The sequence below is a fragment of the Rhineura floridana genome, chromosome 2, assembly GCF_030035675.1.
Source record: "Rhineura floridana isolate rRhiFlo1 chromosome 2, rRhiFlo1.hap2, whole genome shotgun sequence".
NCBI lineage: Eukaryota > Metazoa > Chordata > Lepidosauria > Squamata > Rhineuridae > Rhineura > Rhineura floridana.
The window spans coordinates 155470201-155489549 of NC_084481.1; the positions used below are offsets into that span (position 1 = coordinate 155470201).

Consider the following 19349-nt stretch of genomic DNA (forward strand, 5'->3'; position numbering starts at 1 on the left):
TTTGTGGGTTTATTGTGTAATAAAGAGCAATTTATTTTTTCCTGGCTTGGCTTCACACTTGGTTTTACCCTGGGCCTTTCTCCTCTTCCAGAGTGCCCAGTGTGCAAACTGCAATCTCTCTTTTAGGACATCTTTAATGCAGTGATCAAACAGAGCCCAACACTGGTATACCGGCTCCCGTGCTTCTGGAATGTGCAGCTCTCTGATCACACCCGTTCAGAGCAGTGCTATACAGAGGTGTCTGATCTTAAGGTGGGTATTTCCTCCCTGGCTGAGGCTTTCATGAATTTCTTTTGCAGCTGTGTGCAGACATCTGTTTTGGTGAGCCTTTCAGAGATCTCTAACCTAAACAATGTCGGTGCTCAAGAGGCTTGGCTGAGGATGTGGGGTAGCTGGAATATGTGATGCGCCTTAAGTTTTAGCTTTATATTCCCAGGTGATTCACTGGAACTCTCCCAAGAAGCTGCGAGTGAAGAACAAGCATGTGGAGTTCTTCCGGAACCTCTACTTGACCTTCCTAGAGTATGATGGCAACCTGCTGCGCAGGGAGCTTTTTGGCTGTGCCAGCCTATCCAGTTTGCCCAGTGGCCAGGTTAGAGCCTGCCTTTTTAACTCTTCTCCGTTCTTATCATCTCTGATATGGAGAATCCCCCCAGATTTCCAGTTTGTTTAGCTAGTCTAAATGGAGGGGGCATGTATCTCAAAACCTTATGTGCATGCATTACTATGCCACCTAGCTTCTATAGAATCCTGACTGTCTCAGGCTACTTTAAATGAGACAACTTAATTCCAGTTCAGTTGCCAGTTGATGATGACTTTCAGTCCTTGTTCTATACCTTATCTTTTTATATTCACAGTATTTGCTAAAGTTCCATTGTTACTCCTAGTTATTATTCCTAAGGAATTGTAATGGCAAATCTAAAATTCTGCATGGTTTCACCACATTCAGAAGAATGCATTCACATTATTTCAATCAGGATTAGTTGACTGATACTGTATGTTCTAGTTAGAACAAAACTCAAGAACCTCTCCCAGGCTATAGAAAATCCCACATTTTGAAGTTGCATTGTATTTCTACTTCACGCTAGATCAACATAACCACCTTAGCCTTATCTCTCCTCATCTCTCGCTCCTGTGTAAATTTAGCTCCAACAGGCCCTAGAGGAGCTAGATGAAGATGATCCTTGCTATGATTTTCGGAGGCAGAGCCTTATTCAGCACCGTGTGCATCTCTTCTTCCTACAGTATGATTTCCCAGTCTTGGCTGATGCAGCTGATGTCACTCTTGTAGCTCAGCTCTCCATGGACAGGTACCAGATGGGAAAGGAACAGAGGGAGGTGTTGTGCCTTCTGCCCTAAATTCCACTGCTGGGAGCTAAAATTTCAGCCAGCTTGTGGCTCTTTCTGTATGGGTTTCTCCGTCCAAGAGGCCTCTGTGCCCAAGCTGAGTTAATAAAACTGTAAATTCTCTAGCAATATTCTCACTACACAACATAACTGTATGACGCAAACAACGGGAGTGACTGTGCTTTCCTGAGAGTTCTGCTTCTGTTTGTTTGTTTTAGAACAAGTTTCTTAATAGTCAGGGTTGCTGAAAAATATTATTTAAAATGTGACCAGTGTCATCTGAAGACTAAAATGGAAGGAGTATTGCAAGAGTAGGGCTTCCACTGGTCTCCAAGTTAACATCAAAGGCAATATAAGCACACACAGTTACCAAATTTTTGGAAGTATTTGCTAGTACTAGAAAATAGGGTTCAACATGAAAGTGGAAGACTGTTGGGTGAGATCTGAATTCACTGAACTGAAAATTGACAAAGCCATGCATGCACTGGTGCATAATTTGTTTTCCTTTTATTATTTTAATGTGACATTAAAAAAATAGACATGTAGGGTCATTAAATTAGAGTGGAAAATGACTGTCATTAAAATCCAAATAGTCTTCATTCACTAGAGAACACAATTTTTTAAAAAGTCTTTTTCATACTATCCAAGGGTTGTAGATATTCAGTTAGTTCTGCCATTGTTGGTTCCCTTCTCTTCGGATAGCCTCTGTTTCAAAGCTCTGACATCACCCTTGCAGCTGTTGAGATGATGCTTGATTATCTCATTTACAACATTTTAATTGCTGCAGGTTGCTTGTAATACCTAAACATAAAATGAAAAACTAGGATCTGCTCCATGGCATAAGCCTCATTTGCTAGAGCATGCAGGACCCTGCCTATTTTTTCTAGTATTACGCTCTCCTGTTCCTTTGAATGGCTGTACAGCCAGTTGTAAAGGAGCAAATGTGTTGCCTCCTGTTGCTTTAGCAATCTGAGGTGAGTAGATTCACCTCTTGGACTTATGCCTACTGTACAACTTACTAGAGTTGCCTGTTTTTGTTAGAACAGCATCCCCTTTTTATCCATAGCACCGGTTGGTCATGACAAAGATGTGGAAAAGACAAGAGGGGCTACAAACAGAGTTCTGTATTAATGTAATCCAAATCCCAGTGAGGAAAAGTGGATTCAGTGAAAACATGTAATGTAGATCGTTGAAATTATTCACTTTCAATAATATTGGAATAAAAGAGAGACCAGATGCTGTCTAACAGGGAATTGACATTCTGAGGATATGTGGAAGTTTTTCACATAGTCCATTGCTGTCTTCCCCATGATCATCCCCTCTTTTAAGACCATGGAACCTAATGGGATTGATTTATTTGCTAGCAGAAGAAAGTCTTACAGAGAACAGAAACAATCTAGTTCATGGTGCACTAACAAACCTAGACTCTATTTTCAGACTAAGGCTCTTGTACAGCCCAATTCTATGCAGGTTTACTTAGATGTTTACTTAGATCAAAGTCTGACTGAGATTACTGGGGCTTACTCCTAAATTAGTGTGCATAGGATTACAGCCTTAGGCTACAACTGGGCACTATGGCAGATGAGTGTCTTATTCTTCCCCCATGATTTTTTAAGCATATTTCATATAGAATATGGGCACGGTCTGAAGGCATAAGACATAGCAATCTTGCTGAAGCTAAGCAGGACTATGTCTGGCCAGTGCCTGGATGGAAGACCATCTGGAAACCTAATATCTGCAATCTTGATTTCCATCCTGGAAGAAAGGCGGAGTACGATGAATGGTTTTGCAAGTTTCCCTTGCCCTGCAGTGTGTGATTCATTGGCTGCTGCTTGTGAGGGTAGGGAAATTTGGGAGTGTGATCACATCATAGGTTGAGTGTCCTCAGATGTTACGAAGGAGAATGAGAATGGAGCAAGGACTGCTGTCTTTGGTAGCTTTGCATCTGCATTAAGAGTTAGTTCTAGCCTTTTTTATCTTAGAGGAGCTGCCTTATCATAGTTTAGCTTCAATTATTTTCTTCTCTCTCACTGTTCTGGAGTAAATCTTGACCCATTTCCCATACACACAGGTGTGTTCTCCTTCCAGAATTGAGAGGTGGTCATTTTTTAAATGTTGTATTAATAAACGCTGAAATTGTACACCTGAACCCATATATGTCCTGATAGTTGATCCAGTTTTCTGGGGGGAACGGGGGTGGGTGGGAACCTTGAGAATTGTGAAGTAATCTGATTTTGGGGACAGAATAGACAGGTTTTACCTTCTATGAAAGGAACAAGAAGTGGCTGCATGGTTCAGCAGATGGGTGCAATGATGGAAACTGACCATTAAAAGAATTGTTTTCATGATGGCAGAAGGACTGGAACAACACAAGACCAATTCTGCCCAGATCACCTGTGCAAATGCTTGTAAGGTACAATATTTTGAATTCAAAACGTCATGAAATCCAAGTGCAAATGGTGACAGATCCCAGAACATAAGGTGGACAGAACCCTTTTGTATGATTGTCAATAGAAGGTTACACAGCAAAAACTCGCTGCTAGATACAAGTTCTCATGCTTCGCACTGTGCAAGCCTATATTTGAGGAGACCTGCCAATTCTTGTGACATGGTGAACTTTTCACCGGTCCCTTGTTATAGAGAAAGACTGGAAAGGGATAGGAAAAGCTTTATAGGATGAGTAAATGAGGGCCACAGTATGTGGTGGTGACAGTCAGTTTGCATGGGGTGGTTGAAGAACATTGTTGAAGTTAAGTATTCCAAGCTCATTCAGGCCTGGGATGGCTCGGTCTTGTGGCTTTTTGTACTTCCTAGCTGGAGGATATCTTATGCTCTTGATTTGTCCCATTGATCTGTAGGTTACAGATGCTGGAGGCCATATGCAAACACTGGACAGGCCCCATTAGTCTGGCACTGTATATGTCGGATGCAGAGGCCCAGCAATTCCTGCGCTATGCCCAGGCCTCGGAGGTGCTGAGTAACCGCAGGAATGTTGCCTATCACATTGTGTACAAGGAAGGACAGTTTTATCCAGTCAACTTGTTGCGCAACATAGCATTGAAGAACACACAGACACCTTACGTCTTCCTGACAGACATTGACTTCCTGCCTATGTATGGCCTTTATGATTATCTCAGGTGGGTGTCTCACTGGGGCCCATAGAGTTCCTAACCACTGACTTTCCTAATCTTTGTAAAGCTGTAAACTCCTTTGCCAAAACTGAGAGAGGATAGGCTCACCATTGCGTGTTGGTACCATTCAAACATTGGCCTCAGACCAAGAAACATGCCAGGACTGAGTGCTTTTCACATGAAGAGATAAATGATTTTTGGAATCCTCGTTTAGCAACAATCCAACAGCCTTTCCCCACTTTTTGTGCCCCAGGAACTCCATCTTGCAGCTTGAACTGCCCCAAAGGAAGGCAGCACTCATCGTGCCTGCGTTTGAGACCCTGCATTACCGCCTCACCTTTCCCAAATCCAAAGCGGAGCTGCTCTCCATGCTGGACATGGGCTCCCTCTATACCTTCAGGTAGGTGCTGGGACAAAAACAAAAGGCCATTCCTCCCACCTGAAACGTGGGCTCAAAGAATTGCTGGACCATCCTCTGGAACCAGAGAACATGCATGACCCAGTCGCAGTGCTTCCCAGTCTTCCTAGTGGCTGGCAGCCTGAGGTTTGGCTGGTGATGTGGAACTGGGATGTAAATTCAGTCTTCCAGCTCCTGGCCATGAATGTTTCCTCCTGTTCTTTCCCCCCAGTTCGGCTCATGCTTTTGTCTCCCCCTTCCTCTGGCAATCTCTTCCATTCCCTTTCAGCTTTCTTTTCCCAAGTCCTCCTCTTGGTATTTCCTGATTGCTCCTGTTTTTCATTTCCCACTTTCCTTCCTTCTCACTATCTCCTTTGCACCATTCAGTCTTCCAAGTCCCCTCTTACTTCTTTTCCTTTTCTCCAGGGGTGGGGAATATTTTTGGCTCTGCAGGCCAGGTTCTTATTAGGATTGACCTTGCAGGCCAAATTTATCAATCGTGGTGTCATTATGTCATGTGATTTGACAGGTGGGTGTCCCACCCATCAAAATCCCTTGTGCAGGGTTCCCAACGCTGGCTGCCAGGCACAGCACAAAGGACATTGCTAGCTCTGTGCTCAGTGTTTTGGGAAGGGCAGATCGTAGGACTGCAAACGTGGAGCTTTCTCCACTTCCTGGGAGATGAGGGCAAAGAAGCCTGCATTTGTTTAGCTGAGAACAGGCACATGCAGCCACCCTGAGCAGAATTTAATACCCAGTCATCAGGCTGTGGTGACAGGTGGCTGTGGTTTGGTGCCAAATTGGATCCCCTGGTGGCCTGGTTCCCCACCCCTGCTTTTCTCCCTTCATATAAAATACCACTGCTTGGATTTGTTTGGAGCCTGTTTTTGAAACATACAGCTCTGGATCTTTTCTGTATTGGCTTTTAGTTTGTTTCAGGACACAATCCAAAAGTGCTGATTATTTCCTATAAGTCCTAAGCATCTTCATCCCAGGATATTTGAAGGATCTTGTATGAGCCTGTTGCCCCAATGCTCCACTACCTGTTGCTACCAGAGAGGCTTGACTAGGTTGGGCGGTGGGACAGGGTACCCAATTGGGCCCCTCTTTATTCTTATTCTTTGTTGTATGCCCCCTTTTAGCGTTCCCATACGGAGCATAATGTCTGGATATATGCATTTCTTCATAAATAGTCCTTTCTGTTGGCTCCATCTCTCATAACTCCTTCCTTAAATCTGATTATTTTTGTATTACTTTTTTTCTCTCTCTTGTGATTCACGTCCTGGTCTCATCTAGTCCTCAAGTTCTTGTAGGTATGCTCATAGGGGCCTATTTGCATTATTCCATTTTTACACTTGGGGAATTGAGACTAAGGTGACTTTGCCAAGGCCATGTGGTTAGTCTGTGGCAAAGGTAAGACGCCAGGCCTCCCTCCAAGCCCAAACTCTAGCATGCTCGCTACAGACATTATAATAGCTCTAGGTGGGCTGGCTACACCAGCCAGTATAGCACAGTGGTTGGAATGTCACACTAGGTCCAAGGAGTGCAGGTTCAAATTTCCGCTCAGCTGAAGTTCACTGAGTGATGTTGGGTGAATCACTTTCTCTCAGTTTATTAATTTAATAAGGGAGATGTGAGAAGAATCGATGCAAGGAGAACATACATGCTATCCTGAGCTCTTTGGAGAAAGGGCAGAATAAAAAATGGGAAATAAATAAAATTATTCATAGTAACTACAGAACCAAGAGATGGTAATAACATTAATTAATCCAAAACGTGGCAAGTTGTGCATATCCATGAAGCATGATTCTCTTGTTGTCAGGCATAACTAAAGACATGATTTAAGATTATCTGTTTTATCGTGAGTAGCTTTGATTAGTTATTTCATTTTTCAGCACGGAGGACTGTCTGGAGACAGAAATCCTAGATAACAGAATTTTCTCAATTCTCTTATGTATTTGTGTGTAGGTACCATGTGTGGCCACAGGGCCATGCTCCAACGGACTATGCCAAGTGGCGAACAGCCACAGTACCATATCAAGCGGAGTGGCAGCCACACTTTGAGCCTTACGTTGTAGTAAGACGTGACTGCCCCCTGTATGACCAGAGATTTGTTGGGTTTGGCTGGAACAAGGTGTCTCACATAATGGAGCTTGATGCCCAGGTGAGTGTACAGCTAGAACATTCCACAAGGTTTCATCTTGGGTTGTATGGCTTCCCAGGGAACTGGCCTTGTCAGCAACTTCATGCCTTTTTGCAGGAGTATCAGCTGCTGGTCCTGCCCAACGCCTTCATGATCCATATGCCTCATGCTCCCAGTTTTGACATTTCCAAATTCCGCCTGAGCTCCAGTTACCGGGACTGCCTGGAGACCCTGAGGGAAGAGTTCCATCAGGACCTGTCACGCAAGTATGGTGCTGCTGCACTCAAATACCTCACTGCTGAGAGAAGCCTGTGAATGGCAACCTGGACACCAAAGGACAGTATGTACAAAGCAATTTGTGAACAGAGGAGGAGCAGTCCAGATATGCAGCTGTGTCTCTTCCCAGTGGTAGCTTCGTAATACAGTCCTTGCCTAGATTGTGGGTACAGCTCTGGGGAGACACACTGTTCAGGGCTATGGAACAAATTTAAATTCTGTCCCCATTCTAAATTAGGGAAGTTTCATATATTTGTATGCATCTGCTTCCTTTTGCATATTGTTTCCAAATTAAGGAGAAGATGGGTTCCTGGGTCTGAAATTCTAGAGAGCCCTACCAATCCATGTAGATTAGTGTTCTTCAATCTTGGATCCCTGGATGTTGATGGACTACACTACCCATCATCCCTGACCATTGACTATGCTGTTTAGGGATGATGGTAGTTGTAGCCCAAGAACATCAGGCCACTCAATGTTAAAAATAGTGGTGTAGACAAGAACAAGCAAGATGGACCCAGTGATCTGACACTGTCAAAGGCAGCTTCCTTTGTTATTTTGAAGATGAGGCCTTTTCCAACTCATACTCTTGAGCCCCTTATGCCTAAATACAGCTACATTCACCCATTTTCTGTGGTGGAAGTGTAGACTTTATTTTGTAGTACTCTTATGGACGAGGAGATAAAGCTTTCTACAAATATTTTGCGTCTCCATATAGTGCAGTGTCCCCATCTTATTTTCCCCTTCATGCCACCTTTCTTTCATTGTTTTCCCATTCCTTGAAAACCAAATTTGAAATCCGGCAATTAAGACTAAATTGGACTATAAATATAACATCTCTTACATATCTGCATAATGTTACTGTCATGGTGGGGCTTTACTGATTGAAAAAGAATCCATCATAACCTATTCTGAAGCAGTCTAAAGCAAAAGTGGTGGAACCTCAGGCCCAGATCACTCTAGCTGGGTCTTCCGCAAGCCCAGGCCCAGCCCTACTCTGCACCCTGGTTGAGTGCTTTTTGGCTGGCTGGAATAGGCCCTTGAACTATGAGAATGCCTCTTACTTCCCTAGATGTAGAGATGTGTGTGTAGAGAAGCCTCTGACTCTTGTGTGGGTGGAATGTTACCTACTGTACAAATGTGAAAAGTCACAGCTGTTTCTCCATCCACATTTTGATTCTGGCCTCATTATCACCAGCATATAGCTTTTGGAAACTGCTCACAAGGGAATGTGGCTCTCAGGTTGAAAAAAGGTTTCCTAGCCCTGTTCTAAAGCCTGCTCATGGGTAACACTTTCTTATGTGGGGAAAAAAGCTTAGTGTAAGAAAAACCGTGTCCGTACTATGGATGCTGTATGGCGCAAGCATTTTGCAGTGAGTACATGTCTCAAACCAAGATCCATTTAGTCCAAACGTCCCTTTTCAACAGTGGTCAGGCAAGTAGAAGCTCATAAGTGGGGTATTTTGGAAATAGCAAAACCCTGCTTGCCTCTTCTTTTCCCACTCCAACATCTAAAATACACAAGTATAGTCCCTCTGACCATGGAGATGTTTTTAGCTATCATGGCTACTAGTCATTAAATCGTTTTAGCTCGGCTACAATCTTGATGTTGCACATCATTGCCAAGCATGCTTTTGACCCCTCCCATGGAGGAACACAAGTCCTGCCCTTTACTTATCAGCTGGAATATGGCCTCGATCTGCAGAACTACACCATTGGGCTGTTTGTGGGACTCTATAATGGAGTCAGATTGTCTTCAGCCTAGTTGGAACTAGTGTCGCAGCTGATTATAGATTAGGTCTTTGCAACCTTGGAAGCTGACAAGTTATTGCCTGCAGGCTGCTGTCCTGATAGCGACTTGGCAAACTTGATCCTCAAAGGGACTAATCACGCTCTTTGAAGAAAGGAATGTTAGCCTCTTGCTGTATCCTCAACTGACAGTGTGTCTAATTAATGCTGTAGCTGGATGCCTGTGCTGGGAGCAGCTTCAGCCCGGCAATGGTCCACAATGATAAAACACTGGAAGATGAGGCTGTAGACATAATGTGCACTTTCCCCACTTGCTATTTATATAATTTAAGGTAATTTCTCGCAAGCTATAAACGATTTAGGTGCCGCAGGTTTTCAAATTGTTTCTTTTATCTGCTTGGTTCTGGAGTATTCTCTAGGACTTTCTGCTGCTGGAGTCTTTGTTTTGCCTTTGATTTCCTGGAATTAAGCTAGAATGCAAGAGTTTCCAAAGTGCTAGGATTGAAGTGTTCCGTCCTGCTGAGGCAGACTGATATAAATTAAGAAACAGCCCCACAGTGAGCATTGTACAGAATAGATGCAATATTCCTTTTACAAATAAAGTTTGAAAAAATCCTTTTCCTAGCTTCTGCGAGAGTTGTGTGGTTATTTTGTCACAAGTGGCCTGGTGTCACATGTTGTTGTTGTTTTTGTTTCTACTGTAGCAGGGGGAGGCCAGTTGGTCCATTTTGTTGCTGGCAGAGCTAAGAGTGATGAATAACCCCCTGCCGCTCTCAGCACAGGCATTTCCTTTTCTCCTCCTCTAACAGTATATAACTGGGTCTAAGGTGGGATGGACTGAAAGCTAGTCATGAAAATGAGAGGAACTAGAGCAGTAACAACTCTGTCTGGCTAAGGTTCATAGAGAGTGGGAGTTCCACAACTGCCACCCACAGATCTGCCAGGGACTGAAGAAAGAACTGAGCACATGGGAAGCTATTCCTAGAAATGAAAGCCCAGCTGACTTACTCTACAACCCTCATAAGATCAAGCTATCTTTGATGGTGGCAGACTTGGTCAACTCTTTTTGAAGTCACGGGCTAGAGAAGGGGTACTGAAGCCCTGGATCTTTCACTTAAAAAAAAAAGTGAGTTTTATATGGGAGAAATAAGTACGGGAACAGTTCAATTTCTCACTCATGCCATGCCTTGATGCTTCACCGCTTGGTTTTGTGCTGATCAGCTGTGATCTCATAGGACCTTTAACCTCAGCAGAAAAGCCTCAAAGAGAGAAGTGGAGGGAAGGTCAGTGTGGCTGGAAGAGACCTCACAAGAGAGACCTGTGAAAATGGGGGAAAGGAGGTCAGGTACAAGATACAGGATAGCAGAAGGAATGGAAATAAATGGGAGAAAAGCAAGCCTGGTCCTATAAGGATAAACCCTCACAGGGGGCCAGAAGGAAAAAGGACCAGTAAGGAGGATTGTACATCCAAAAGGGTGGGGGAAGGGGCTATCTGATATTTCTAGAACTAGGCTGAAATCCAGCTTTGAATGGAGTTCTCTATATTAAGGAAAAACATGTATGCTAAAAAAAAAAAAAGGTAAGAGATGAAGCAGCCCTGAGGCTGGCTTCAGCTTCTTTTCTCAATGACATGTTCTACTCTCTCCAGCAGTACTCCCTCCATGATTTCAAGACAGGCAGTCTCCTTTCCAGATCCTGGAAGTTCCATTATTGATCTGCTTCCTGTGTGCACCTTTATTGTATGTACCACACATGTTTGTCATTAGCTGTTCAAATCTGAAGCTTTCTTAATTTACAGCCTTGGTGTGGACAAAGCAAGGGGAATCAGCACACAGACACAGCTGCACGATAAACAACTAAAGACAATAGATTTTATTGTTTTATTTAGTAAAATGTTAAATAAATACAAATTGATCATTTATTCTGGACCCCTTCTTTTTCTTCCCACTTTAATAGACTAAATCTAGACACAATTGTACCAAACCCACAAGGGACTGGAAGGCTACAGAAAGAAGGCAGCAAAGAGACTGCAAATCACTAATGAGCACCAAGCTATTCACTTTTTAAAAAACTTAACAAAAAAGAAACCCACCTAACCAACCGAAGTCAAGCATCCATATACCATTCACAGGGTGTTGATCTGTGAAAGCAATGTTGTTCCCAGTCCATTTCAAGATATGGGAACTCAGGATGCAGAGGCAGCATAAATGAGGTTGAGTTTATCTGGCACAAACATCAGGCGAGGAAGAGATGGGAGGATGCTGGCTGCATGAGGTCCTGTGTATGAATCAATACATCAATATACATTGGGTGGAAACCCACTGCCTTTAAAGCAAAATGCTGTGAGCTTCCTATTAGGGTCATGGCCTCTTTCACACACAGCTTATTCCAAGGAGCCCTTATTCCAAATATTAGACATATTCTGGCTTCAACAATGGTCTTGAAATACCGATGGGTAGTTGGCTACTAAGTATCCCAGAGCAGTTTCCTCTGCTACTGAAAAATGGAATGAAACTACAACATAAGCCATAGATGAGTGTAACATCAAGAAAATCAGTGGTACTTGACAGAATAGAAAAGTAGACTATTCAGTATTTGCTAGTTCAGTTATGACCAAACTAATAACAGTCTCCAAATACAACTTTACTGATACCGGCCAATTTTTATGCACTGTTCAATTCTCACAGGCCTGATGTTCATAACATAAAATTGGCACTAATTGGATTTTTTAAATTATTAGCTAAAGGATTTAACTCAACCAGCAAGGGTGTATATATGTCCCCCTTAGCCCTACTTTTTGTTCAATCCTGCAGGAAGAGTGAAACAACAGTAAATGAAAAGCTTAGCCTGATCCTTGTTGGAGTGCAAGATTCTTCAACAAAGCTCCTTTCACTGTTTTAATGTGCAGGTATGACACTATGAAGTGTATGGACTCATTAACAGGTTGGAGTACAGACAGGGTGCTTATAGCTGCAAAAGAGGATGGAGGAATCAATACTCACCCCTAGTATCATGTAGGTGAGTTACAAAAGGAGCCCTGGCTAAACTCAGGCAGAGTAAGTGCAAGGGGGAGAGGGGATGATAAATGCAGGAGTCAATAACTATTTATTCCAGTAAGAATAAAATGGAGGAGTGTGAACAGCCACTTTTAAAAACTGCTAACACTGATGCAGTTAATGACAGCCAGCTTCACCTAGGAATGTTTGCTGCTGTTCATTCTTGATCATGCCAAGGAACAAAATTATAGAACCTTAACAAAGAGGCTTATCATCATCATCAGTTAATAGGAAGGCAGGCTGGGAAGGAAATTAGATGTTGCAGTTGTCACTGAGCTTAGGCCCGTCTGTTTTTTGTGCTCATTCTGCAACCTCATTTGCACAGTTCAGAAGTGTTACATGGGAATGTAGCATATAATCAAGCACTGTACTAATCTACATTGCTTTCAGGAAAAAAAAACCCTAAACTTTTTTTGTAGGCATTTATGTTTACCCTGCATCGAGACCCTTGCACTTAGCAGTGGGGTCTAGTCTGCTGTGGAGGGAAAGGAAATAACTGCACTTGCAAATGGAACTGCAAACCAGTCTGGCTAGGATTAGGAGAGCCGGGGGGGGGGGGTTATGATTATATGAGCACTGCGGTGCTGAATTGACCAAGGGCACCAAACTAAAACGGAAACTATAAAGGAGGGTGGGGGTCACTGAAGGGCAGCAAAACAAGGAAAATGCCATATATGCATCCACATTTAGGAGGGTTTAAAGGACTAGGTAAACTATCATTGATCAGACTTTAAATGTTTTGGAAGAAATGAAATAAAACAATAAAGTTAAAATAGTATAAGTAATGCTTGGCCAAAAGAGGATGTTGGTCTTTGTGGTTGGACAAATACCACAGATCAGTGCCTGTTACAATTTACTAATTTGCACTTTCCGGTCACAAATGCATAGGCCATGCAATTTCCCAACAACAATTTCCCCAATGGAAGGCTTTATTTAGGGCCAGAAAAGTCACACAGCACAAACTGATGGGTCTTTTTCCCCCAAGTGTTGCTTTGTGCTAAGTGAAGCACTGACGACTGGCAATTCTAACTGATAAAATCAGTTAGGATGACAATCTCGTTATTCTGATCCACAAGCACACCATAGCTCACCTGCATTTTCTCAAGGCAAAAGGAAATCTTACACATTTGCTATAGAGCATTACACACAACTCCTGTTCAGCAAACTGCTATCTACCCATTCTCAGCATATGCAAGGTCTTTCTACATAGCCAGACAAAACATGCCCAAATTTTAGTTTCTCCTTTTGCTACATTTCCAGAAGTTACATTCTCCTTTTCCTCCAGGACAAGACTGGAAGGAAGCACACTATCGGAAGAATGATTAAAATTAAAGGTTCACAATATGGGCAGGCTCTTTGCATAAAACAAAAAATGCAGCTGGCACTCCAGTGCTACAGGCTAAGCAAAGTCCTATTACTGATTCCACAAGTCAAGAGAGGCCAATGGCAAAGCAGACACATTTCCCACTATGATCATGACTAAATCCAAAGCAGGTTTTCAACATATGGGAGACCTTAGTATAATGAAAAGCTAGCCCCTGATACTTTTCCTTCTGAAGGGGACCAGGGTGAGTCCCATTGTGGGAGGATAGAGTGCATGTTATTAATGCTTCTTTGCTGAGGCACAGTTTTAAAAATGTTTAAAAGTGAAAGGCAGAAGATAATCTCTTCCTCGGGGCAGAACTACACATCATTATAAACATGGGGCTCCCCTCAAAATAGCAACCTCACACTTGAGTTCTCTTAAGGGGAGGGGAGATAATGATTGCCTTCTTCAAGTCCTTGAAAGGTTGTTACACAAAGGAGGGCCAGGATCTCTTCTCGATCATCCCAGAGTGCAGAACACAAAATAATGGGCTCAAGTTACAGGAAGCCAGATTTCGGCTGCACATCAGGAAAAACTTCCTAACTGTTAGAGTGGTTCGACAACAGAACCAATTACCTAGGGAGGTGGTCAGCTCTCCAACACTGGAGGCATTCAAGAAACGGCTGGACAAGCCACCTATCAGGCATACTTCATTGAGCAGGGGGCTGGACTCCAATTCTACTATTCTATGATTTCCTGTCTGTACTGTGTGGTAGAACTTACCATGGCCTGATGAAACTGCAGGGTTTAGAGAACATAAAGAAAGTGAAAAATTCAACATGAGGTCACTATTTTTTGGTACTTGCCCAATGTTTAAGTGTGTAATTCTGCACTCGCTGCACTTTACATAACAGGCTAAGAGGTCAAATATGGATGGCTTTTCCCCGAACTCATGAATGGCCATCATAAATATAACCAGGTAAGGTGAGGGGGAAGAAAAGGCCACATGCACATTGGAACAGTTGAAATCAGAAATTAGCCTGTCTATGCCACCAGCCAACACCTATACAGGACAACTGGTTTCTTCCTATATACTGCAGTTGAAAATTCAACTTCTGGCCAGAAGCATGAGGACTTGCATATTTTTTTACCTATTGCATTTGGTCTACATCAGTGGTTCCCAACCTTTATGAGCACGGGACCCCCTTTATAAGGTGAAAAAAAATTGTGACCCCCTCCCCCCAGGGAGGCAGGCAGACTGGCTGCCAAGAAGGAAGGGGGAAAGCAGCCTTTCTTTGCAGGCTTGCTTCTTTTTGCTTCACAAGAAGCCCTCTCCTCTCATTCTAAGTAAGGGCGTTGCCAGTAGCGGCAGTGGAAGGAGACAGGAATCAGTGATAGTAATCCCCTCTTCCTGGTAGCTCCACCCTCAGCCTCCTTTGGCATCTGCCATGTATTTTATAGGCAGATGCCTGCCCTTAGTGCGCCTGAAAGAAGCTCTGGCGCTTCAGCAAAAGGCCTCCCCTCTTGTTTGGAGCAAGGGGGAGGTGTCATCTGCAGCGGCAGCAGAAAGCAGACAGTGTAGAGGGAGTGAAGACTTTTTAAAAAAATTAATAATTCATTTCTTTACTGTTCACGGCCCCCTCTGGATTACTTCCCGGCCCCCAGGTTGGGAACCACTGGTCTACATCTTGCGACCCATCAAGCCAAATGCAGATCGCCCAACGTATAGTGTTCCTTGCCAGGTGTTTATTACACTCCCAGGCAGACAGGCAACACCAGTAGGTTTATTAAGCATCTAGTGGGCTGCATCTGGCTTGGTAGGTCACACACAGGTGTATCAAACATGCTCCCAGCGATACTTTCCTCTGCAATGCTGTAAAAAGTGGTATTTCCTTTGAGCAGTTTTCATTGTTCCCGATTGGCTACTTTCTTGGTTTTACCTACTAATAATACCAGGCCCTTAGAAATCTCCTAGTTTCTCTACAGTCAAATGATAAGGCCTGAAATTTTTCAAGAATAAAGCTAAGAATATCTGACAAGAAGCCCTCTTACACTTCACTGATATGTACAAAAATAAAAGATCAGCTCCTGGACTCTTAAAAGTGAGCCACTGAAGCTGGAAGAGTCTTTGAGGGACAAGGCCAGAACCTAAAAGAAAGCAAAAAAGCTGCCACAATCATGTATGAGTGGCAGGAACAAAATTCAGATGAATATGTAAATAAAGTGCATTAGGATGCATAGTTCAACACATAATAGTGAAAGCATGACAATACCATTACCGGGTGTCTGAAAGAGGAGTTCTGCTTACACGTATCTGGGGCCAACTCTGCCATGACTTATGGCTGCCACTGATGTAAATAGGGTATGAAGTGTTGGCCAATTGTGCTCGGATATGCAAAAGTGGCTATTTCAAACTCACCCACTTGATGTCCAGCACCAACATTTTTAGTAGTATGAAATCACTGAATTTGCCTCAAAAGATAAGACAAGCTGTGCTACCCAGAGCCAGACCTCAACATGAAACTCCTTTCTGTCCATATCTTGTTAGTCTAGGTGCTGTATTGCAATAGATTAAAAAAAATTGAAAAGCTGCCAATGCTCCTTTGTGTTTTTAAGCACAAGAAATAATTAGGAGAAGTTAACAAAGGAGAGATTCCACCAATTGGAGGATGGGTTACAGATTGGATGCAGTGTAACCTTGCAGGCTATTTGAATGGCATGACAAATCCTGGACACCCATCTCAAGGCATTTTCAAACAGAAACACAGCAGAATGGCAATATCATAAGCAAAACCTGGGTTAAAAAATTCTAAGTACACAGCATTTTCTCCAGTTCTGACACCTTTTTAATAGAAATCACTTGTTTAGGAAACAAATAGCACTTTTGTAATTTTTACAATGTTTCTTACCTTGATCTTATTTTAAGTAACACTAGGAAGACCTCAATATCTTTTTTCTTTTTTAATTTAAAAAAGTTGTTTTTCCCCCAGATACAAAGATTTTGCCCTTGCATAAAAAACAGTGCCCAAAACGATGACACACGGACTCACAAAGACTCACTGTATCTCACTGACACTATTACTTCTAATCTATACCATGCAAGGTCCCATCTACCTCTTTAATTGGACTGTCAGCCTGAAAAAAACTGCTTTTCTATTCCTTACATTTGTAACCAAAACAGAATGGAAACAAAGGAAACAGGCATTTTTACTATTTGGGCCATACGTTTGGGACATGTGCTGTACTGTCTGGAATATTGTTTTTGCTTGACAAGTGTACAAAAAAAGTTGGAATTTTCATTTCAGTCATGACCCACTTTCTGAAACTCAAGGCTGTTTATATTAGTCCCCCTCCCTCCTTCTCTTCCTCAGCAAATGCTTCCTGCCAATTTGATCAGCAATTCATTTCATTCATCTATTGGAAAAACAAGAGAGGATAACCCAAAGCTGCCATCCTAGTAATCCCCAGCCTGAACATGTGCTAGATACTTAGTGAAAAATCCTTCCCCGTTCCTTTTTGTCTCTCCTGTCAAAACAATAACGAATACTGCTTCTTGGATAGGATTCGTCCCCATCCCCACCCACCCCACCGGACACTAGGACTTCTTAATTCATATTTCTGGATTTTTGGTTTAGCAGTACGGAGAATTTAGAAACAGTAAAAGCCCACAGGCTCTTTGGACTTAAAGTTTCCTTAGCTAAACAAAATGGTCTGCAGATAAGATTTGAAACCTGCTCCTCCTTCTCCCTGCTCCCCACCCCCAAATAAAAACAAAAACAAAACAAATCTAGAGTGGCTGTGGAGGCTGCTGCAGGCACACACTGGTGTAAAAGAGAGAGAGTAAATATATTATTTAACTTGGCATGGTGCTGGCAAAGAACCTCCAGCTGGCACTATTCATGTAACATGGTCCAAACTTTGCACGTACACACAGAATAAGAAGGATCAATTGGCAACTCTGATGCCGCCTGGCACAAGCATCTTCATATTCTTTCTGGAACCAAAGAGTTCTGCACTTTCCAGAAGAAATCCACCTTTGCTTTTCTAGAGAGTTTTTTATTGTTTTGCTCTTCCTCCTTGCCGCCATCTCCCCCAGCTCCTTCTTACTGTGCTATGTTATTTAGTCTCATCGCCCTTGTTACAGTTCACCATGCAGCTCTGGGAGGGGGAAGAGGCTGGGGTGGAGGTGGCAGCATTTGCATTATTGGTGGAGTCCATGCCATTGGAGATGGCTACTGAACTGCCCTCAGAGTTTATGGGTTTTGAAAGATTGATGCCCTGGATGAGGCGAATTAACTGTTTTACCTTCTCCAATGAACTGTGCATTTCCTTCTGTTTTGCCAGGATGGTGTTCTTCATTTCCATACATTTCTGGAGCAAATTGGAACAACGTTAAATTAGTGACTGCACTAATAAAAAGGCCCTAATTAGAATGAGAATTAAAACAAATCAATTACAAGATCCACCTAAGACTGCAAAAACAGATTCTTTATCGAGCACCTGGTGGATACATGACTGCCATGCCAAATGTGGTCTGTACCTGACACAGCAGAACAACTGATTTCAAAGGAGGCAAATGCAGTTTCTGAAGGTTGGATTATTTCACAAGCACAACTACAGCATATAATTACATCTGTGGATTGTTGGAGAAAAAGTAGATCTAAGAAAAATAAGATGCAGCTGAGACTTTTTAAAAATGCTACTACTGCCACCACCACCACCACCACCCTGTGATAAAGAACGGCTCAGAACAGATACTGTGACTGGCAGGTAAATGGTCATTTTCCAGGATTCACAGCTGTGGCTCCTAGCACAATGCAGCGAGTATAAACAAGCTATCATTTAGCACAGCAATACTTACTGTTATAGAATTGCTGAGCTGTTTGACTTTCTGTTCTAGTTGCTCCCTTTCTTGTTTTAAATCTGAACTCCATTTCAATAATTTCTGTTTTTCCTCTTCTTTTGCTGTGGAAGAGAGATCATCAATTGTATCAATTATACCCTGCAGATGTGATCTCTCAGCTGTTTTTGAACAATGGATCACCAATGTTAAGACCCAGTAGTTACCATACTGGATCATACCTGAGGCTGCAGATGCACACATAAAAGAGTCGCATGTACCTGTCATATTCATTTGATTATTGGGATTATCATGCAATCATTTCTTAATTACCTTTAGAAAACACATCCTATTCCCTTCCTGAAAATAACATTTTCAAAAGACAAGACAAGCACAGTACCATTTACTTACCTGCTTTGTATGCAATATATGAATGAACAATTGCTAGAGTCCCTGGCCACGGGATGGCTTCTTCTTTCTTTAGCATCTGGAAGAAAGGAGCATGAACATTTGGCTCGTGTGTTCTGCCTCCAGAAAGACAGACACACTCTGAAGAGTTTCTTTTACATCAACTATTAAAACCACTCAAAATATCTCTCTTTGCAGTTCTCTTCTTGGGACTTTCCCAGACAATGAAAAAATGTAACTTTTCTGCTGCTGTTAATAATAATATTATTATTACACTATTATTTCATTTATTACCCACCCTTCACCAGCAGCTACCAGGGCAGGTTACAACAGTTTAAAATTCAATATTTAAAACAGTTAGAACAAATTATAATCACAGTAATAAGGTGGGTCCTGAAAACATCCATCTCTACTTGTGTTGTTGCTAGTTCGGGTCGAAGACAAAAAGCCCGACATCTTGTACGTATGTAGTGGATGAAGGAGGCCGATGGGATAGAGAAATGAACAAAAGATATCCAAGTACTAAAAAGGGGTGCGTGTACTGCAGTGCATGTGTGGATCTACACGACCTTTCAAAAACTAATTAAAAAGCATACACTTCATAAAATGGCATGTTACTCAGGGGTGAGGAAGGATAGTTTTGTAAAGTTTCTCTTTACAAGGTGATTATGTGACCTCTTCACAAAAAAGCAACTTGCA

General features: G+C 42.5%; 2 protein-coding genes across 22 annotated transcripts in view; one reads left to right on the forward strand and one right to left on the reverse strand.

The window, feature by feature from the left end:
- LARGE2 (LARGE xylosyl- and glucuronyltransferase 2) overlaps nt 1–19349 on the forward strand; it is a 96316-nt gene that overhangs the window by 60539 nt on the left and 16428 nt on the right. For 13 of the 20 annotated variants that reach the window (XR_009760659.1, XR_009760661.1, XR_009760668.1 and 10 more), the window contains 9 exons: nt 127–252; nt 437–592; nt 1147–1310; nt 4206–4484; nt 4732–4878; nt 6844–7039; nt 7136–7284; nt 10689–10779; nt 17747–18172. Coding sequence is in view for 2 of the 20 variants with exons in the window: in XM_061610857.1 (XP_061466841.1) it covers nt 127–252; nt 437–592; nt 1147–1310; nt 4206–4484; nt 4732–4878; nt 6844–7039; nt 7136–7284; nt 10689–10779; nt 17747–17803 (1365 nt within the window). In the remaining 18 variants the exon portion in view is untranslated. Of the gene's footprint in view, nt 1–126; nt 253–436; nt 593–1146; nt 1311–4205; nt 4485–4731; nt 4879–6843; nt 7040–7135; nt 9665–10688; nt 10780–11853; nt 12059–17746; nt 18836–19349 lie in introns of those variants that run through there. The other 7 variants (XR_009760673.1, XR_009760674.1, XR_009760671.1 and 4 more) reach the window with 7 other exon arrangements.
- The window catches only part of PHF21A (PHD finger protein 21A), a 218683-nt gene continuing 215682 nt past the window's right edge, over nt 16349–19349 (reverse strand). For both annotated transcript variants that reach the window (XM_061610864.1, XM_061610865.1), the window contains 3 exons: nt 18654–18729; nt 18264–18367; nt 16349–17773 (listed from right to left, as the gene is read on the reverse strand). In XM_061610864.1, the coding sequence (XP_061466848.1) occupies nt 17519–17773; nt 18264–18367; nt 18654–18729 (435 nt within the window). In that variant the 3' untranslated portion in view covers nt 16349–17518. The remainder of the gene's footprint in view (nt 17774–18263; nt 18368–18653; nt 18730–19349) is intronic.